Raw genomic sequence first — 18,990 nt, forward strand, 5'->3', positions numbered from 1 at the left:
CAGCGGCCGGCTAGTGCCAGAATTGTAATATATGCATTTTTCATTGTGAAAATTCAGTGTCTAGTATGTATTTCAACCATTATAGAAAACATACTGTATAGATTTTGAACGTATACATTATGAAAATATGCATTTTGTGCCATATGACTAAGAACCATTATGCGTTGTAACCATTATATATTTTGACCACTATGCATTTCAAGCTTATGCGTTTAGAACTTATGTCAAATAACTTTATGTATTTTGATGCATTATATTTTATAATTTTCGGTATTTCAACTGTATGTATTTCAACCGATATGTATTTTAAATTTATACATTATAATACGTACCCTGATATTTCCCTTGTTTTGTGAAGAATTTTATTACGGTTCGGTGCTCTAATTTATTCAACATTGCAAAATTGTTCATAGTGATCACGTTTATTCTGCTGTTGCAGAGAAACAAAAGAAGTTACCAGTTTGAATTTTACTGTCAATGAAAGATACTTGGCGGTCAGTATTAAAAAAAAAAACTTAATAGGTTTAAAATATATCAATACCTAGATTTTATTGAACGCCCCTCGTACAGTCACCAGCATTAATATCTGCCACCGCGAAACGTGCAAAAATATCTGCCACGTCCTTCCGGCCCTAGAAATAGAGTCTTATCAGATATTTATGCACGCTTGTTGTGTCAGATATTGGTGCTGGTGACTGTACACCTAAACGTCTCCGTTCTCCGACAATTCCCCTATTAGACATATTTGTTACGGAATTGTAGACTTTGATTATTTTTAATGGCCTCCCGATATTTCGATCAGACTCAAGTCGTCGTCTATCTAACTACGCCTACACCTGCCTGGGCCCTGTTTCTCAAAGCATATTAGTCTGATAATATTAGTTTTTTGTCTCATAATTTGTATTAGACTAATATGCTTCGAGAAACGGGCCCCTGCAAGACTAGCTCTATTGCATCCACTGTGAAATATTGAAGACCAGGTTTGGTCTAGCGATCCTCCCTCATTAAGGCTCATGCAAAAAAATAGGATCTAATAATGAATTAAATCTAAGCGTGTCTGCTGTAAATGTTGAAAATTAATATTAAGCAATTAACTCACTACGACGTTTCATGTATGCTCAACATGATAGTACCAACCAACCCGCGATACTCCTACTTCCTACTTTATATTATAAATGCGAAAGTTTGTGTTTGTGTGTGTGTGTGTGTGTGTGTGTGTGTGTGTGTTTGTGTTTGTTACTCCTTTACGCTAAAACGGCTGGACGGATTTGGATGAAATTTGGTATGTACATACAGACAGACATCTGGAATAACACATAGGCTACTTTTTATCTCGATATTCCTTCCTACGGGATAGGGTTGAAATGTTGTAATAACAACCGTTACGAAATTTGGCATAGTGGATTTTAATGCCACGGGAATTTTATAAAAACCCAAACTTTCAATTCAAGTTCAACTGCTGTGGCTATGATTTACGCGTGCGATGCCGCGGCCAAACACTTAGTGATATATTCTATAGTTTGAAATCTTAAAACATGGTTATGGAAGTGACTAGATAGAACACTAGCTCTCTACGAGTATCAACAAAATATCATTCATAATACCTACTTTGTGTTGTTTGCTAACTATTAGTGACGGTAAAGATCTCATTAACAACTATCCGGTTTAGCCATTGTGATTACGCATCCTAATTAAATATCCATTAATTAATGACGTGCATAGGAACAGTATTTAAACACTTTTAGTTACCAATCTATATTTTTACTTAGTAATATTCCGTCGTTCTGAACGGACGTCCAAGAATTGTTTAAAATATGTCGAAATGGCTGAGGTCGGGGACAAAAAAGAAAGTGGGTAAATCGATCACGTATTTCATAATATTAAAAACATTTTATTTTGTATCGTGATTATTGTAAAGTGTAAAATTACAAAAGCGTCCCGTCCTGAGTGTTAAAATAAAATGAAAGAAAACTAAATTAATGTATTGCATTCGCAGGATACAGCAGAAGTGTGTGTCGGCACGTCAGTGGGCACCATCACAGAGCCAGACTGTCTGGGGCCCTGCGAGCCTGGTACTTCGGTCACGCTGGAAGGAATCGTGTGGCATGAGACGGAAGGTGGTGAGTTGTTACTAGCGCACGAACGCAATGCACCGTAGCGCGGCTTACATCTTACACGCTTCTGCACGCCTGGTCGTTTCTGCTTTTGCGTTTCATATTTGACACTTCGTTTGTTTTGTTACTCTGCTTATCTTTACGGCATAAAACATGCTGTATCTGAAATTATTAAGGATATATTTCCATCTTAATTCAAAACAAACGAAGGGTCACATTTCATGCTCAATGAACATTTTATCCAGGTTAACTATAAAAGTTATTTCAACAAAATTACGATACGTTTTAAAAATATCAAATTAATCAATAAATGTGATCAAAGAAACTTAAGTTGTTCGGTAAATCATTTGTCCCGACTTGGGTTTCACAAACATTCGTTGGCATTTTATCCAGAAACACAAATATTTATGAAAGTCTCATTTCTTTGCATTTGAAAAGACCGTCGACGATTATTATCACCTCGATGGGGTGGCAGTTTTATCTCCCCTCGTATGAAACTTAGGGGAGATGCCACAAAAAACGCAATTCTGTCAATGACATCTGTTATTACGAACGGTAGGAAAATAAGTTGTTGAACGGTAAATGGCAGACACAATGTTTGTACTGTTATTCTAGTTATTACCATAGTTAACGTGAGACGCGTCGGTTGTTAAAACTAAGAATATCTCTTTTGTAACGTGGGCTTAGTCGTCGCACACAATCGCAGTCAACATCAAGGAACTAAGCGATTTGGAATCAGCGGGGGACATTGCGAGACATAGAGCGATTTACTCAACGGCTGTGACGAATAAATGGAAATCAGTGTTTTCTTTTCAACGCTACTCAGCCTTACAAATTGACGGCAAACAACGCATTTCGTATTCTACTTGTGGACTAAAATTACCTTTTTATATACCCACTGGTTTTTACTCGACTCGCTTAGGTCGTACTAATTGGGACTCGGTTTAATAGCAAAAGATAAAAATAATCGTGTTTACATTGGACACGGTGAAGCCATATTTCATTATTTCTAATGGCCAATAATATCCACAGCCATAAGACCGGTCCGATTAATATTTCAAGCATTCTATCTTTATTATTTGTGGCAATTTAATTGAGGAATGAATAGTTATTACGGCGAAGCGAGTAGGCGGCGCGGCGCGGGGGGCCGGCGGCTCTAATCAGACTGTCCATTGTTCCCACCGCACCGAGGCAAACAAACTTCTGGGGATTTCATTTGTATCCGTCCAACGCCACCGACCTGTTGGAAGAGTAAACTTTACTCTCTTAAAAGCTCCTCTGTACAAACGAAGCTCATTTTGAACGACGGAATTATTTAACGCCTCTCGAACCGACGCCGCCCGGCTTTAAGCGTGCTATAAAATAAATGCCAAAAAAGGAAATATTGTGCTAAGTGGTGATACAGAACAGAGGATAATGGGTTCATAAAAGATACGTAACCTAAAAGATGATAACGAAAAGTAATTAAATTAAGAATAAATATGTTTTCTAATTAGTGGAATGGAACGCGTTGCGGGACGGGAGTGAGGCGGGGGGAGGCTGGTAATTGTTAGCACGTACGTCGCGCCAGTAAACCTGTCTCCTGGGGACGTTTTTTGAGCGAGCGCCGGCAGCTGCCTCGCTGGCATTACGGAGTGAAGACGCCATCACGTACGGCGAACAGCCAACTCCATAAACGCCCGCTAACACGCGAGCCCGTGATGAAATTATAACACGACCGGAGTGCGGTTTACCGTATTTAATTTCCGTAAGCTGCTCGACGCCGTTAGCCCAAAATAAATAAGCTTGAAGAGGAAGGGCGTGAATTGCCTCCCCGGGAGGGACCCTCGCCGTGCCTGACCGGGGACAGCGGATAAATTTGGAAAGTGGCAACAGAAGCGAGCAGATGGTGATTTATTATCGTGTTTTATAATAATTACGCCGAGTCCGGGGCGCAGGGCTCTAATGGCGCTCGGGCTGCTCTCACGTTACATTGTGTCCTGTTTTATTTCGCTGCTAATGACGACCGACCGCGCTCGGATTATGTCCTATGATAAAAGCTGACTGACTTCATACGATTCATCAAAACGACTCACGATAAAGCTGTTATATAAAGCGATATTTTTCAACATTTGCGTCCAACTGTTTCAATGGCGATCTGGAACGCCGGGAACCAATTAGGTCCTCGACCAGTTTACAACCTACCATTGTTAGTGAATAAACGACAAACGGCTCTAATTATTTTAACCATTTACGTGTTAAGAGCGTGCAAACGAAAAATTGCCCATTCAGCGATTTTGAGGTTTTTCAAATGCCTTATTAATGTCTAAATGCTTACGTTTTTTAAGGAAAAACTAATGTAACATATAGATAAACTCTTACTCTGATGTATAGCGGTAATTTCCATTTATTTCCGTCAGCGATTTTTTTTTGCCATATCATTTTGTTAGTGAGGTTTTACAAAAATACGCGTCAGAGCTGTCTTTCATGTGAAATATTTCCATTATAACCCACCACAAACAGTGTAACTTTAGTATTTTATAATAGGAAATATAGTCTTTTAAGACATAGGGTCATCATATGTATCAAAATATTAGTTATTATTATTCAAATACCATTCTTCAAAAAGTCTAAATCGGTCTACTTCATCATTTTTTATCTCATTTGTTGTGATGTATTTGCCAATAAAACAATTTTATTATAAATCTACAGGAAATGTTTAGTCTGTAATATTTTTTTCAGCGCTTAATAATAGCTCATTTAAGTTTGACAATTTTCTAAACTTGGGTCCTAAATCGATTATATAACCGCGCGCGTTATTAGTTACGACTCAGAAAGCGCCGGGCTCTCCCAAGGAACGGACGTATCGCTCTGCGCTCTCCGCAAGGTTATCAACCTTTACTGCAAACACCCGATAGTTATAGCGTGTCCGCAATTGCTTGATACTTGATAAGTAATTTTACATGTTAAAATTAAATGTTTTAAATTTTCGCAATTTTCACTCAAACTAATACGGGTAGATGCATTTTACATTTCACAAGCATTTATTTAACTTGCCATATTAGTATGTATGTTAGTATGTAGTGTGTAAGTATTAACTAAATTTGACCCACTTCCTGATTTTTGATTGAGATGAAACTTTGCGTGCATGTGTGAATAAAATGACAATGTAATATTATTATTATGACATGAAGCTGATCTGATGATGGAGCTGGAAGGTAACCACAAGAACTCTGTAATAAAACGACATAATCCCATCGAGTTTGGGCTCATTAGATTTGTCTTGACAAGTCCTAGGTGGTAACCAGGGACAAAAGTACAGTCAGCAAAAAAATATTGTATTAAAAAAATTAAATGTAACTTAAAGTTATTAAAGCTTTTATTTAACTTGCCCTGTTAGTATGTTTGTTAGTATGATAGTGAGTATGATATAAAAGTAAATAAAATCTTGTTGTACAAGTAAAAGTCTTATATTCTTAGATATGGGTAATAAACGAAAATCATTTGGGATGAAAAAACACAGTACTGTTAACACAGTATGAGCTGCTTAGAAAAGGTTATTCATCATTATTAATTACCATTACTGTAAATCCAAGATAGAAATATAGTTCCATAAATATATTTTTTTGTTAAATTCACCCCAAATCGGAATTAAGGTTACTGTAAAATTACTGTTTTTGGTTTTAAGATAACATTTTTTTATCAGGTACTATACTACCATTAAAAGGTTATTTATCAATACTAATTCCCATTACTGTACATTCAGGATCAATAATAAATACGTTTTTGTGTTAAATTTAATCCAATTCGGATTTATGATAACATTACTTTCTTGATTTTAAGATTGCATTTATTTTCAGACGGAAAATAGAACAGGCTGAAATGTCGAATATACCTAATCATGAGATTTCTATAAGTCCCAATATGTAAAATGTATGACGCATTTTCAACTTTAAAAAAATTAGATTTTGCCACAATTTATTCAGTAATAATACTTTTGTCAAATTTGCACAGTATTTTATTAGGTACGTACCAAGTGAAATCATATAAAATGAAGATTAATGTTTATTAAACATTCCAGGATACTACTCAGTTTTGATAGACTGTCTCCGAACATGTACGATAGCTAATGAAATTCCTGTTACTAAAATGTCATTGGACTCCGTAGTCCATTAAATTAGACGCCTTACGCATTGTTAATAATCTACTCCCAGAGAAGTCGACTCCATCTGATCTAAGGACTCCATCTTAAAACCCTCGCTTCGCTCGGGAGTTAACGCACGACACCCTCGCTGCGCTCGGGAGTTAAATCTGGAGTCCTTCGTTACGCTCAGGATTCAATACCGTACCCGTGACATAATAAAGTGCTTTATCCCCGTAGTGTACAATCTACTAATAGTATTTATGCAATTGTTACATAAAGAGGGGTCTTGAAACCATAGTGTGGGTTAACGATACCAGCGAAGTGAATATCGTTATAGCATCACACGAGTTTTAAGGCCTAATTATGTAAAATTTCATACAATATTTTATATACACGTACACATTATCGCCGAAATATATATATATATATATATATATATATATATATATATATATATATATATCGGGGATTTCGGAATTGCTCGTTTAAAGATATTAGATGAAAATAATTATGAGCAATGATGATGAAATATTCATTTATTTACTAATTATTACGTGCCCTCACACAATATACCATCATATGCGTAAGAAACATTGAAACTAAATATTTTGCGCGCACTGAAAAATTAAATTTTTATTGCCAGCTTTTTTTACTGACTGTAATTTTTATACGTTGTTGCCATCTAGGGCCAAAGTACTTGTCAAGACGAATCAAACGAGCCCAAAGTCGATGTGGTTATATAGATTTATTACAGAGTTCCTACGGCCACCTTCCAGCTCCATCATCAGATCAGGCTTCATAAATCATAATAATATACTGCATTGTCATTTGATTTACACACGTATGTAAAATTTTAACTTAATCTGAAAACGCATATTTAGTCAAGTTTAGCTTCCAAAATTTTATCCATACCTACTAATAACTAACGTAGGTACTAACAGGGCAAGATAAGTAAAAAGCTTGTAAGTAATAAAATAAATTATTATGTTAAGGAATAAAAATATTTATATCGCAACAATTTTTTTCTTAATTTTACTACGACGAAAAATGTACAACGATCAAGATGTGTTTAATGTTTCGGCAACGCTCGCATCGTACGCACACAGCAAACCTTTGTAGTGTGCGGGCGAAACACGGGCCGCGGGAAGGAGATCGCGCCAGTGACGAGTTGGGACAAAATGTTTGCGCGCTCTTAACCTCGCCGCGCCGTTTGCTGGAAACATAAAAGGTGTAAAGGATCTCGTTTGAGTCGATAGGACGGGGTTATTAAATACAGCGATGCTATCAACCGCTAATAAGCGCTTGGTAATTACGTTCGACTCATTCACTCCGATGTTTTATGTTCGCCATGAATATTTTAATATTAAACACGACTACAGAACCGTGAGGTAGGTATAAGTAAAGAACAGAAAAACTCAAGTTAATTGTACCGTTGTTAGAGCCACTGTTTGAAATGTATACATAAACTGCTGATGTCTCCATAATTAGATGTATAACCTTATGATTAATTCATTACGTAGGTATAAAACTTGGCGTTCTTTTCTTGAATTTCTTACTTATTTATTTGTATTCTTAAAACGATCTGACCTATGCCAGGCAAACAAAATTAATATCCATATTCAGTGAAACTTCAAAGTAAACCGCACAAACGAACATGAACGTGGATTGTAATGGAAACAGTGTATTATTTTTCTTCCTTTATCCCTAACCTAAGCCCCGTGTTATTTATCGATGTAGATAAATACAAGGATTTAAGGAAAGCGAGGAAGCGGCGAGGGGAGCGAGGAGGCGAAGTGGGGAACGACCTCGACGACCATTAGGCTGTTGATTACCGCGGCCCGAGGAGTAATTAGCACCGCCTAAATGGACCTATTTCAGTCAACTGCTCTCCTGGTATCCGCCATGGCGATCTCAATCAGCTGCCGTAAACATTTAGCTCGCGAATATTTCAGCCAATTTACTCGGTTCAGTTTTCGTTGACGAGATTATTTCTGACAGCTGACTTAATGATTAACCGGTGACGCCAGCGACCGCGAACCGGAAGCCACGGTGTCGAGTAGCAGTCGTCTTCCGATGTTCGACGTGATCGATTTGAAACGTTGTTTGTTCAAACTGTCAACCGTAATAAATACCTATCAGACAAAACTGAATGCGCTTCGCTAACGACTCTCCGACGACTCATTAGCAACAGACAAAACAAAATCGTAGCGATTACACGCAACCAACCAAACAACCGGACGGCCCTTAATTTAACTTTTCCGTGACCGGCGGCCCAGCATTAACCATTTACAAGGGAAATCCACCCCTAAATAATAAAAGCGAGGAGCCCCCGACAATTTCCTCGTCGTCGTCATGAACTTGGCCAAATGCTCCATCTGCCTACCTTTTAAAAACGCCACCCTATACTTTGCTTGGGTAATTTTCTACTTGGAAATTGCTTAAAACAGTATTTAGGCGGCGGAACATTGTTAATGTGCCGAAATGGAAATAATCTATATTTAGTAGTCAAAACGGCTTCGTCGACGTTTTTATTGGTTTCCACGTAGCGTTCTTGCCGTCTTTTTTGCTTTTATAAAATACATATTTATAATCAAAGCGCATTGAATGAAGTGTCGAGTAAAAAATAAAGTTGTTTTCAACAGTCGACGAGTGCACTGCGGACTAAATTATCCCATTTGTCGCTTGATTAATTGATCATGATCACGTCCAATTACAAGCCAGTCGGAAATAACCGATCATTTATGCTAATCGCTTATAGAGAAATGCTTTATGTGTTCATTGTTTCGTGAAACAATAAATAATCAGGGTTTTTCGGCCTTGCTTGCGGCCTCAGACATCTATACGCTTCAATTCCAATCCTTGTTCCAACGGTGTAGCATTCAGTATACAATGGTTTGTGTTATGAACTGAATTCTGTGATAAAGTCAATCATTTCGCTTCAAATCGACTTGCAAACCGGTATTTCAGCTCTAGTTCACTTCGATATTAAATTACAGCGTCCAATTATTTTATTGTTTCATGAACGTTAATTAATTTATTATGACAGCCATCAGTACTCTATCCCGTAAATACCTGCGACTTCAAGATAAATACTCGTAAAACTGTACTTACAGTATTTATCTCGAACTTGCAAGTATTTATAGTGTTTATACACTCTGTAGTGTATACTTGTTTATGATTAGAGTGTATGATTACTTTTGGCTCTCACAGTGAATTGAGGTACTTAGCTGCTCTTGTGTTAGAACTCAAAGTACCTTTGTTGTATTATTCGTCTCGTCGTCGAATTAGTTGTTTATATAGTTGGTAGACTGTAGAGCTTAGTTACAAGTAATATATTTTATTCAAGTATACCTGTAATACTTGGAATGAACCTTCAACATTGGAAAATTCAACATGTTTTTTCTACGACAAGTCACAATACCATGTTTAAAGCAATCTTCTTATTTAAAATTACTAAGGGGCTGTTTCACCAACCATTGACTAGTGTTAACTGACGGTTAAATGTGATGCCGTCTCTATTTGTTTAGTTCGAATAGACGGAGACGGCATCGCATTTAACCGTCAGTTAACACTAATCAATGGATGGTGAAACAGCCCCTAAGTCTTATATTATATTTAACTGGCTATTTTTACCCAGTTGAGGCTGCGTTTCCACCAGAGATGTGCGAGGATGTGTTGCCAGGGATGTGATTTCATGAACCAATTTTACCTGTCCTCGCTCAGCGCAGCTCTAATGGAGTGCTGCTGCTTAAGTAGCAAAGTAGAAATAAACAACCTGAGATATGTATGCATAGGAAAAATTCGTGTCTAGATTCCTGTCCAGCAGTGGTGTAGGGGTTATAGCACGCAGCACGGAATGCTGAGGACCTGGGTTCGATTCCCAGTGCTGATGGTGGTGGTGGTGTGCATCCATGTCTCAGTTTGTATTTTCATTCTAATGGAAACAGCTCGACGGAGTGGTAAATGAAGCGCTTCTATTGGTTCATGAAAAACAAATTTGTCGCAACGCATCCTCGCACATCGCTGGTGGAAATACAGCCTTAGAGGTAACTTCAAGCTAGATAAGATTGATATGATGTGCTTCCACTGAGGCTGAGCGGAGCGGATACGTGCTGAATCCGATATTAGTTGAAACCTAGGTCTCGCCGGGCTCTACGTGGATTTCAACTAATGTGATTGGTCGATTCTTGAGGTATTCTGGAGGTTTCAATGGAAGCAATGTTTAAGTAAAGTTTATGATGATACTATTCACATTTAGCTTTTAACATTACATCATTATAATTAGTAGGTACAGCAACAGATAAAAGTATTTGTACAAAACGGGATTAATTCTCGCAATTTGAAAAGGATATTGCCGGCTCAGGTATTCCGCCGCCATATTAAAATACTCGACGAAGCCTCGAGGGATTAAAAGGGATTGACCGAGGTCCGTTGCCCCCATTTTTATCACAATTTGTTAAATGTTCGACGATATTTGGCGAGAAATGTTCCCAGGGGTCTACTTCTGAGTTAGACATTCGCATTTCATCTTCTGCCGTCCCGCTCACGCTAGTAGTATTTAAAAACAAAATGAAAGGGATGGTACGATACGTACTTAGGATTTCGAACTTTTCAGAGTAGGTAGAGCTCAGTTAAATAAACCGTTCGAGACGCGATTCGTTTTCGAATAAGCTGGACTTTTACATTTTTATGTTGAACTAGCTTTTAACGGGACACGTCTGCCAAGAATTCATTTATCGATATGTCGGGGCAACTGTGCAATTTTCCGGGATAAAAACCATCTCATGTCCTTCCCCGGGTCTCATTCTATATCCATACCAAATTCCATCTAAATCGATTCTGCGGTTTAAGACAGACAATTACTTTTTTATTAATGTTTAAGTGAGTTGGATTTTTTTTGATTTGATAAAAAAAAATCTGCTAAGTTTCTTGGCAATAATGGTAAGTATTCCGAACGCGCTGGAACATTGTAAAGAGTTGTTTGCGGCCCACTTACAGAATAAAGTTAGTCAGTCGTTTGTTTAGTTTACCACATATTCAATTGGTAACTTTCTAGACTAAACCCAACGTACCAACATAAACGAAAACCAATACTTACTTCAGAGTGATGAAGATCTATAATAAACGTACATTTATTACAACGTGCAGAGTTCAAAAAAAATTCTATGGCCATTTTAAATTGCGGAGGAAAAAACCTCATTGAATGTGCTGTTGTAGGTAATGGCGACGGCAGTAACGTTACTACGTTGTAAATAATTTGAGGTTTATTGGTCGCGGCGGTGGTCATTGAACCTTACGATTCTAAAGGAGTGGTGACTACACAGTCGCTGCTCAGATCTGCGAAGACATTCGAGAGTCAAGCTCGAGACTAATCACTTGCTGAAAATACGATTTAGGGGCTGTTTCACCATTGATTAGTGTTAACTGACGGTTAAATGTGATGCCGTCTCCGTCTATTCGAACAAAACAAATAGAGACGGCATCTCATTTAACCATTAGTTAACACTAATCAATGGATGGTGAAACAGCCCCTTAGTGTTAATGCTCAGTGGACCCCCTATCGAACTAAAAAAGGGCTGCAAAATAAATGATGGAAGTGCATGATGTACATTATGTTCTCAGAAGCGTAGGTAATACGCGTCATCTTTTTTCAAAATGTGTCAAACAGCTAAACAAAACCTCATAAACTTAGAATGTTCTTTTTGTAATAATGCTGGAGCAAAACTGTTACCTTTATGAGCTTAGCAAAATTGTTGCCTTCATAATCGCAATATAGCACAAAAATGTGTTATGAATAGAGGGTTGAAATTGATTAATTAAATTAGCATAAGTTAGCACGCTAGCGATAAGGGGGGTCTAAATATGCAGGCCGAGTCACGTTCTACTCGTACCCGAGACTGGTGCTAGCGTTGCGTGTCACTGTGACGTAAAATACTAGGGATAAATACCGCAGAAATACTTGAGAGTATTTTGCATTGTTTTTTGTTTTTTTTTTTTACGAAATGTATAATAACCCGACTTCGCTTGCGTAAATCATTACTTAGGTTATCTTTTAATCCAAATGAAGTTTCGGGATTTTACTTATATATACCTACTTATATCGCGGTCTTTATTTTGTTGTGTGAAGAACACTTGTGCAAAGTTTAATGCTTAGTCTAGCCTTAACGGTAAAACTTTGGGATTTTACGTGGACCCCGAAAAAAATATCAGGATAAAAAGCGGCTAGTTTCAAAGGTCCTAGTCCAAATCCGTAGAGTCGTTTTAGCGCAAAACACACACACGCACACACTCACATAGCATTTATAATATTAGTGAGATAACATTTGTGTACAAAAAAAACTCCCCCGTTACTTAAATATTTTCCCTGAGCTAAAGCCACAAACTTCAGCATTTTTGCCTCAAACACAGCTTCCGAGTATTTCCATTGCAAACTGGTTCGATTCAGTTTGAACCGACTGCGCATGCAAATGAGCCCGTGACAAATTGGAGCCATCCCCGCCTCCATAGCTCGACTGCATCAATTTCACAAACGTCACCTCTTGTTAAGAGAGATACCACTTTTTTTGTTAAGTATACGAAGGATCAGAGGACTTTATTTTAAGAAACATCAATGGTGTAGAAAGAGTAAATAGATATATTTATACCCACTGTTGTAATTTTTAATTTGACAGGGAACCGCTTCTCAAATGTTTCATTGTTGTTTCCTTTTTCAAACTAGACAGTACAATCGAACTTTTTTAATGAATAGAACGTGGAATTTTAAATAATAGCCAACCGTTTAATGCCAGAGCAGTCAACTGTGACGAGGTAGCTAACAGAATACTTATTATGAGCGATGTTGCCATAATAATAAGAAAGCATTGAAAGTGTTTCCAATTCAGTTGTGTGATTTTTGCGTTCTCTAGGAAAATTGGTATCGAGCTAACTTATTTCTATTATGGAATATTCGGTACCTACCGGCAGTATACCAAAAAATAAAAATATTGTACACGTTAAAAATAACACTCAGCGTCGTCTCTAACGCTGTTATCCTATCCGTTTCTATTAGCACAAAACAAAATATAATTGGAAACATGATTTGCCTACAATATTTTTAAACACGAGTGCCAGTTAATTACAGATTGGGTTGAAATGATGCAACAGAAAGCATATTTGATGCTGCAAATGAAAATGAAAATTTGTTTATTTTCCCTTATTAACTAGTCTATAATTTCCTTCAGTGGTAGGGACTTCCTTTTAGGTGAGTGAACCTGTGTTAGGATGCCCCGCTCCTCCATAACTAGGTATTAGGTAAGTATACACAGGAAATATTACAATATAAAAATTACTTATATTTATCTTTCGAACAAAACAAATAGAGACGGCATCACATTTAACCGTCAGTTAACACTAATCAATGGATTGTGAAACAGCCCCTTAATAACGGTGATGTGTGTGTGCGTGCGTGCGTACATGCGTGCGTCCGTGCGTGCGTGCGTGCGTTCGTGTGTGTGTGTGTGTGTGTGGTATGCCACATTTTAGGTACACTTAATATTTAGCTCGGTACAATAATAGCCCCGTGTTATCATAGCTTAATTGTTTCAGCCATGTAGTTAGTTACAAATCCACACTTAAATCGTTTCTACCGCCCCTAAGAGAAATCCTGTATTCGCTGGCTCTATTATTAAGCTACCCCATTGTATGCAGTTTATCAACTGCTATTCTCTATTTTGTGTCCAATTGCAATCCCTTGTCTGTTCAAACATGATATTTGATACAAGTACAAAGATAAACTACGCCTGTCGTACCGTTAATGGACTTAGGCTATAGGAAAACAAGTCGGGATCTATACAGCGTGTCATGTCTGTTTATTGTAAGATGGCGTGATCTGTGTACAATGTGTTTAGGACACTTTAATCGGACTGGGTCGTGTGAATTCTGCTTTATACTCTAGTCTGCAGACTCTGTAGTGACGTAATTTTTTTAAATATAGTAATAGGCTTACGTTTGACCACACACAATCGCGGCTGATGTAGACTGTAGAGAGAAGATGTAGACTAAAATGAAGCACGCTTGATTAGTGCCAATTCGTTCATTATTATTCTTTTTTTTCGAACGGACTATTATGCTTTTAGCCTCAGATAGCTTTTACAGCTTAAGGGGTCTTTAAATAGTATATTCTAGTCTAGAAGGTAAAGTCTTTTGGCTGTAGCTGCTATCGAATCAATCGAATCGTAAAAATTGTGAAACCTTTCCGCAGTTAGTGTCGGTGTCATCGCATGGCTGTTACAAGGAAAATTATTATTTACACACTTACTTTGAGAATGTTCTACGACGAGTGAGAAGCGTTTTAATTTTGAACCTCTCTGATACTATTGACTTTATTTTGAAATTTTGCCTTGAGAACGACACGATTACGTAAAATTTTAAAAGGAAGGACAAAAAAAATTAATAATTGAGCGACAGATAATTAAGTTTCGTAAAGTTTTTAGTCGAGAAACAGCGCGTAGTTCAGTTAACAATTATTTAAGAGTCGCTTTTAACTATTTACGTCTTAAGTTGGTCATACTATTTACCTACAATGTTATTTTTAACTATTTTTTAGATTTTCGTCGATAAGCAATCTACTTATTTATTTTTATCTCGCCCGAAGTTCTATGTTGTTAAAAGGGTCATTGACTTCTGTTGTCTGAAAATTCAGTACCTATCTAGATAACCAGGGATAAGTGAGGCTAGACTTGTAGCTTCTAGACCGTCTGTCACATTGGGGAGCAGTCAGGCGCAAATATATCATGAATCATACGAGAATGGCTCAGTAGTTTTTAACAAAGGAAGTGCTCTCCACGTAGTCACTTTTAAGGTTTTATTAATTTATGTATGGAATCATCATCCCATTCAATATACATTCCACTGCTGGGCGCAGACCTTTTCTCTTCTCAGAATAAAAGGGCTTTGCCCGTAGTTCCCACGCGGGCCCAGTATGAATTGGGAAATGCACGCACCATTGAATTGATTCGCGGGTTGTGCAGATGCCCACACGATGTTTTCCTTCACCATAAAGCTCGTGGTAAACTTCAAATGTAATTTCGCACATGAATTTCGAAAAACTCAAAGATGCGAGCCCGGGTTTGAACCTGGGATCCTTTGCTTGAGAGGCGATAGGGCTAACCACTAGGCCACTTCGACTTTGGCACATTATATGCAAACAAACGCAACTAACTTCCTCTAGTGCGATTGAGATCGTAAGATTTCTTTTTTCTGCAAATTGTATACAAACTTACACAAGTTAATGCCATAGAGACAAAGTGCAGGATGTTTATTATAATTTTATCCATTGCACTCAATACATGATAGATTAAATGTTTTTATACATTTACACGTAAAGCAATTTACAAAATTTTGCTTTGAAACTTTTTTCTGATTTTATGGAGTTTTACGCACCGTGTAATCGGAGTAATCGCGGTTCAAAGGTTATTTGGAACACATGCACTTAGTATTTCCGGCATCGATCATCAATTCGTCATATCATTTCATCTTAACGCTAGATCATTTGTTTCTGTATATTTTACGTGCATGCCCTAGTACTGAATTTTTGAAATCTAGACCCAGATGAACCTTGTGCTCCAGCCCCGTCTATGCACGAGCAGCGGCGCAGCGATCAATTTCTCAGTCCATTGTACGATACGATCACAGCTATATAATACAATCGCTTGCTCGCTGGTCGCTCATAGTCGTGGCCTTTAGCGCTCGAACGGCAATTTTCGCGTTTCCACCAATGTGCGAGGATGTTTTGCGAGGAATGTTTTTTTCATAGAAACGCTTCATTCACCTCGCCTCGCACCGCACAGCACATTTCTGGTGGAAATAGCTGAGCGGAGCGAGGCGAGGTAAATGGCACATTAGGCAATGGCAATGGGGTAATGGCATTCTATCGTATTGGGTAACTGTAATGATAGGTGTAATGTTTATTAGAAATAAATATTAAATATTAAAATTATTGGTGAAAACGCAGCTTTAGTACCTAATTTTTTTTTTGTTGTAATAGAGCGAATGGGTCATGTTAGACTTTTCTGTCGAGTGCAGCGCTAAATCCGCTGTCGAGGTTCGTTTAGAGCAGGGATTCCCAAAATATGTTTGTACAAGAGACCCCTTTTTCAAATTAAACTGATATTTCAGACCCACATAGCTTTAGTTTTTAACTATTGTTACAAAATACTTACCAATTTAAAAACTTCGCGGTTGGTTAAGTTTATGTCGACCCCTGAGAAACCGATCGAGTCCCCAGGGGGTCGATATCGACCACTTTGGGAATCCCTGGTTCAGATAATTACTAGCTAGTTTCTTAATTACTACGTCGAGTGGCCGATACAATCTGGCCTAATGTGAGGCAAACTGTGTGAAATAATTGTAAATATCGTGTTGTTGCAGGCGTCCTGGTGGTAAATGTTACGTGGCGTGGCAAGACCTATGTCGGCACCCTGCTGGACTGCACGCGCCATGATTGGGCGCCACCACGGTTAGTATCTATAGTTTTCTATCACTATTATTAGCCGCTAGTGGGGCATTGGGTCACACTCCGCGAAATATATCCGTTGCTGTTATGTCTTTTTGACACTCCGCAGATGTGGAAACTAGGGTTGTAATGTAACGGAAGATTTTTAGCGGAGACGGCGAATGCGGAAAGGCGGTTATGTTTGACAGAAGAGTGTGAAAAATAAAAATAAATGTAAAAGTTTGTAAGTACAAATTAATATATGAATATATTTTAATATACCTATATCATAAATAAAGAAATAAAAAATCCAAAATATTTTTTCAAATTACTAGTAGGTCACTACATACATAAGTGCATGAGGTTCCTACAATTTTTCACATGAACTAGTACGAGTAATCACTAATAAACAAAACAATTAAGCTAAGAACAGACAAATTAAATATATTTCACAAATAATAGTCTCGCGGCTTTTTCATCTTCCAAAGTTACCAATTATATTATTAAAACAAACCGGCGGCGCTTGAAATCTAAAGTCACGCATTAAAAGAACACTGAATTAAGAGGCACCATTATTAAAGATATTTAATACATGTACACCCAGCATTGGGTGGCTATGGGCTGAAGAAGAAGAAGAAGAAGTATATATGTAGTACACCTATCAATCTCGGCTAATGTTTTGCGGGTTTCATAACATGGCTCATTTGCGACCCAAATGAGGTTAAAGGTTGGATTGCAGCCAGAAAGCTATTCCTGCGGAAATGTGCTTGTGTTTTATCTAAGCCCCTGCCCATTACTAGTGCAATTCAGACTTAGTTTGTTCAAATTGGGAAATGTTTTTTAAATCTAGTTTTACTAGCTTGAGGCCATTATCTAAAATAAAACAATTTTGGTTTAACTTTATAAACACAAGCTTTCTTCATTGTTTGAAGGTTTAAATTGAACTGTTTTGATATTAGGTAGCAACAAAAACATTTTTTTCTGGATGGATGTACATAATAAGCCTACAATCCTTCCCTGCCTTAACTGAGTCTCGTTATGTCCGCTATTATGAGCAGCAGCATAGTCTATATCTTTGCAATGTAGTCGATTCATCATCATCTCTGCTTATACTCGTACACGTCCCACTCCCACTGCAGAGCACAGGCGTCCTCTCGGAACGAGATGGCTTTGGTCGTAATTCTCACGTGGAGGCAATGCGAATTGGGAACTTCACACACATAATTTAATTTATTTGCTAGTACACACTAGGTTTGCTCACGATGTTTTCCTTCACCGTAAAGCTCATGCGAGCTCGGACTCAAACCCATGACTCTGCTTGTGAGGCCATAGATCAAACCACTATACCACGGGATTATTAATTCAATACTCACTAAAACAATTTATGTAACATAATTTGATCCAAAACCGGCTTAAAAACCCGGTGTCAGCTTGATAGCGTGCCGTGTTCGTAAAATGGCTCGGGCTTAAAAAAGGTTAACAAATCGCAAGACCGTGACCGACCCATTTTTAACAGGACGGCCCATTCCGGCTCCCTGGAGAAATCTCCGGCACCTTTACCCGGCTTAAGGGGCGTATACACTGGAGGGTTAACGATGTTTTTTTTAAAGCCGTAACACCATAGAAAAAACTATATAAGCCTATTATCAGCTCAATAATCGCGGCTAAATTAGTATTAAATTCTTTAGACTAAAACATTATCTTAAACATATTTTAGAGATGCTACCGTACTAACAGACGATCGGACTTCTATACGTTTACTCTAAATTGAGAGGCTTTGTTGTTTTAACTCACTTGGAATCACAATAGTTTTCAACACTTCTTTCTGTCAGACAAACTGTGTTTATTAATGAACGCCTGAGTCCCTAATTTAAAAATTGTCGAATACACACGTGTTGGTCTATTATTAAAATTTGACTTCATGATTGATTTATTCACCTATATTATAAAATTCACAAGATTTATAAGGTGTATGTATGTTACAAATGGGTATACCATATACTTATGCAAATATTTGCCGTAACAGCAACAAAAAACTCAATCGACACGTCACTTAGTCATTTTATAAATTTAGCCTTTGCTCGTTTGACCCCATTCACACGAGCGCGTCTCTTACATGCAAATTCTCATTTAATCGTTCTATTCTGCATGGTCCTTTATACTCGTATTGTATAGAAACTGCCAAGGTAAGAATGTGAAGTTTGTGAACAACGTAATACGTACACGTGGTACGTCGTCAGTGCGCTTTGGGCAGTACGAGTAGATATGGTGTGTAGTTCAAA

General features: G+C 37.7%; 1 protein-coding gene across 4 annotated transcripts in view; it reads left to right on the forward strand.

Moving 5' to 3' along the window:
- LOC141434860 (uncharacterized) overlaps nucleotides 1-18,990 on the forward strand; it is a 117,187-nt gene that overhangs the window by 89,349 nt on the left and 8,848 nt on the right. For 3 of the 4 annotated variants that reach the window (XM_074097319.1, XM_074097323.1, XM_074097320.1), the window contains 2 exons: nucleotides 1,997-2,120; nucleotides 16,645-16,732. In XM_074097319.1, coding sequence (XP_073953420.1) covers nucleotides 1,997-2,120; nucleotides 16,645-16,732 — 212 coding nt within the window. The remainder of the gene's footprint in view (nucleotides 1-1,996; nucleotides 2,121-16,644; nucleotides 16,733-18,990) is intronic. The other variant, XM_074097321.1, reaches the window with a different exon arrangement.

Source organism: Choristoneura fumiferana, chromosome 14 (genome assembly GCF_025370935.1).
Source record: "Choristoneura fumiferana chromosome 14, NRCan_CFum_1, whole genome shotgun sequence".
Classification (NCBI taxonomy): domain Eukaryota; kingdom Metazoa; phylum Arthropoda; class Insecta; order Lepidoptera; family Tortricidae; genus Choristoneura; species Choristoneura fumiferana.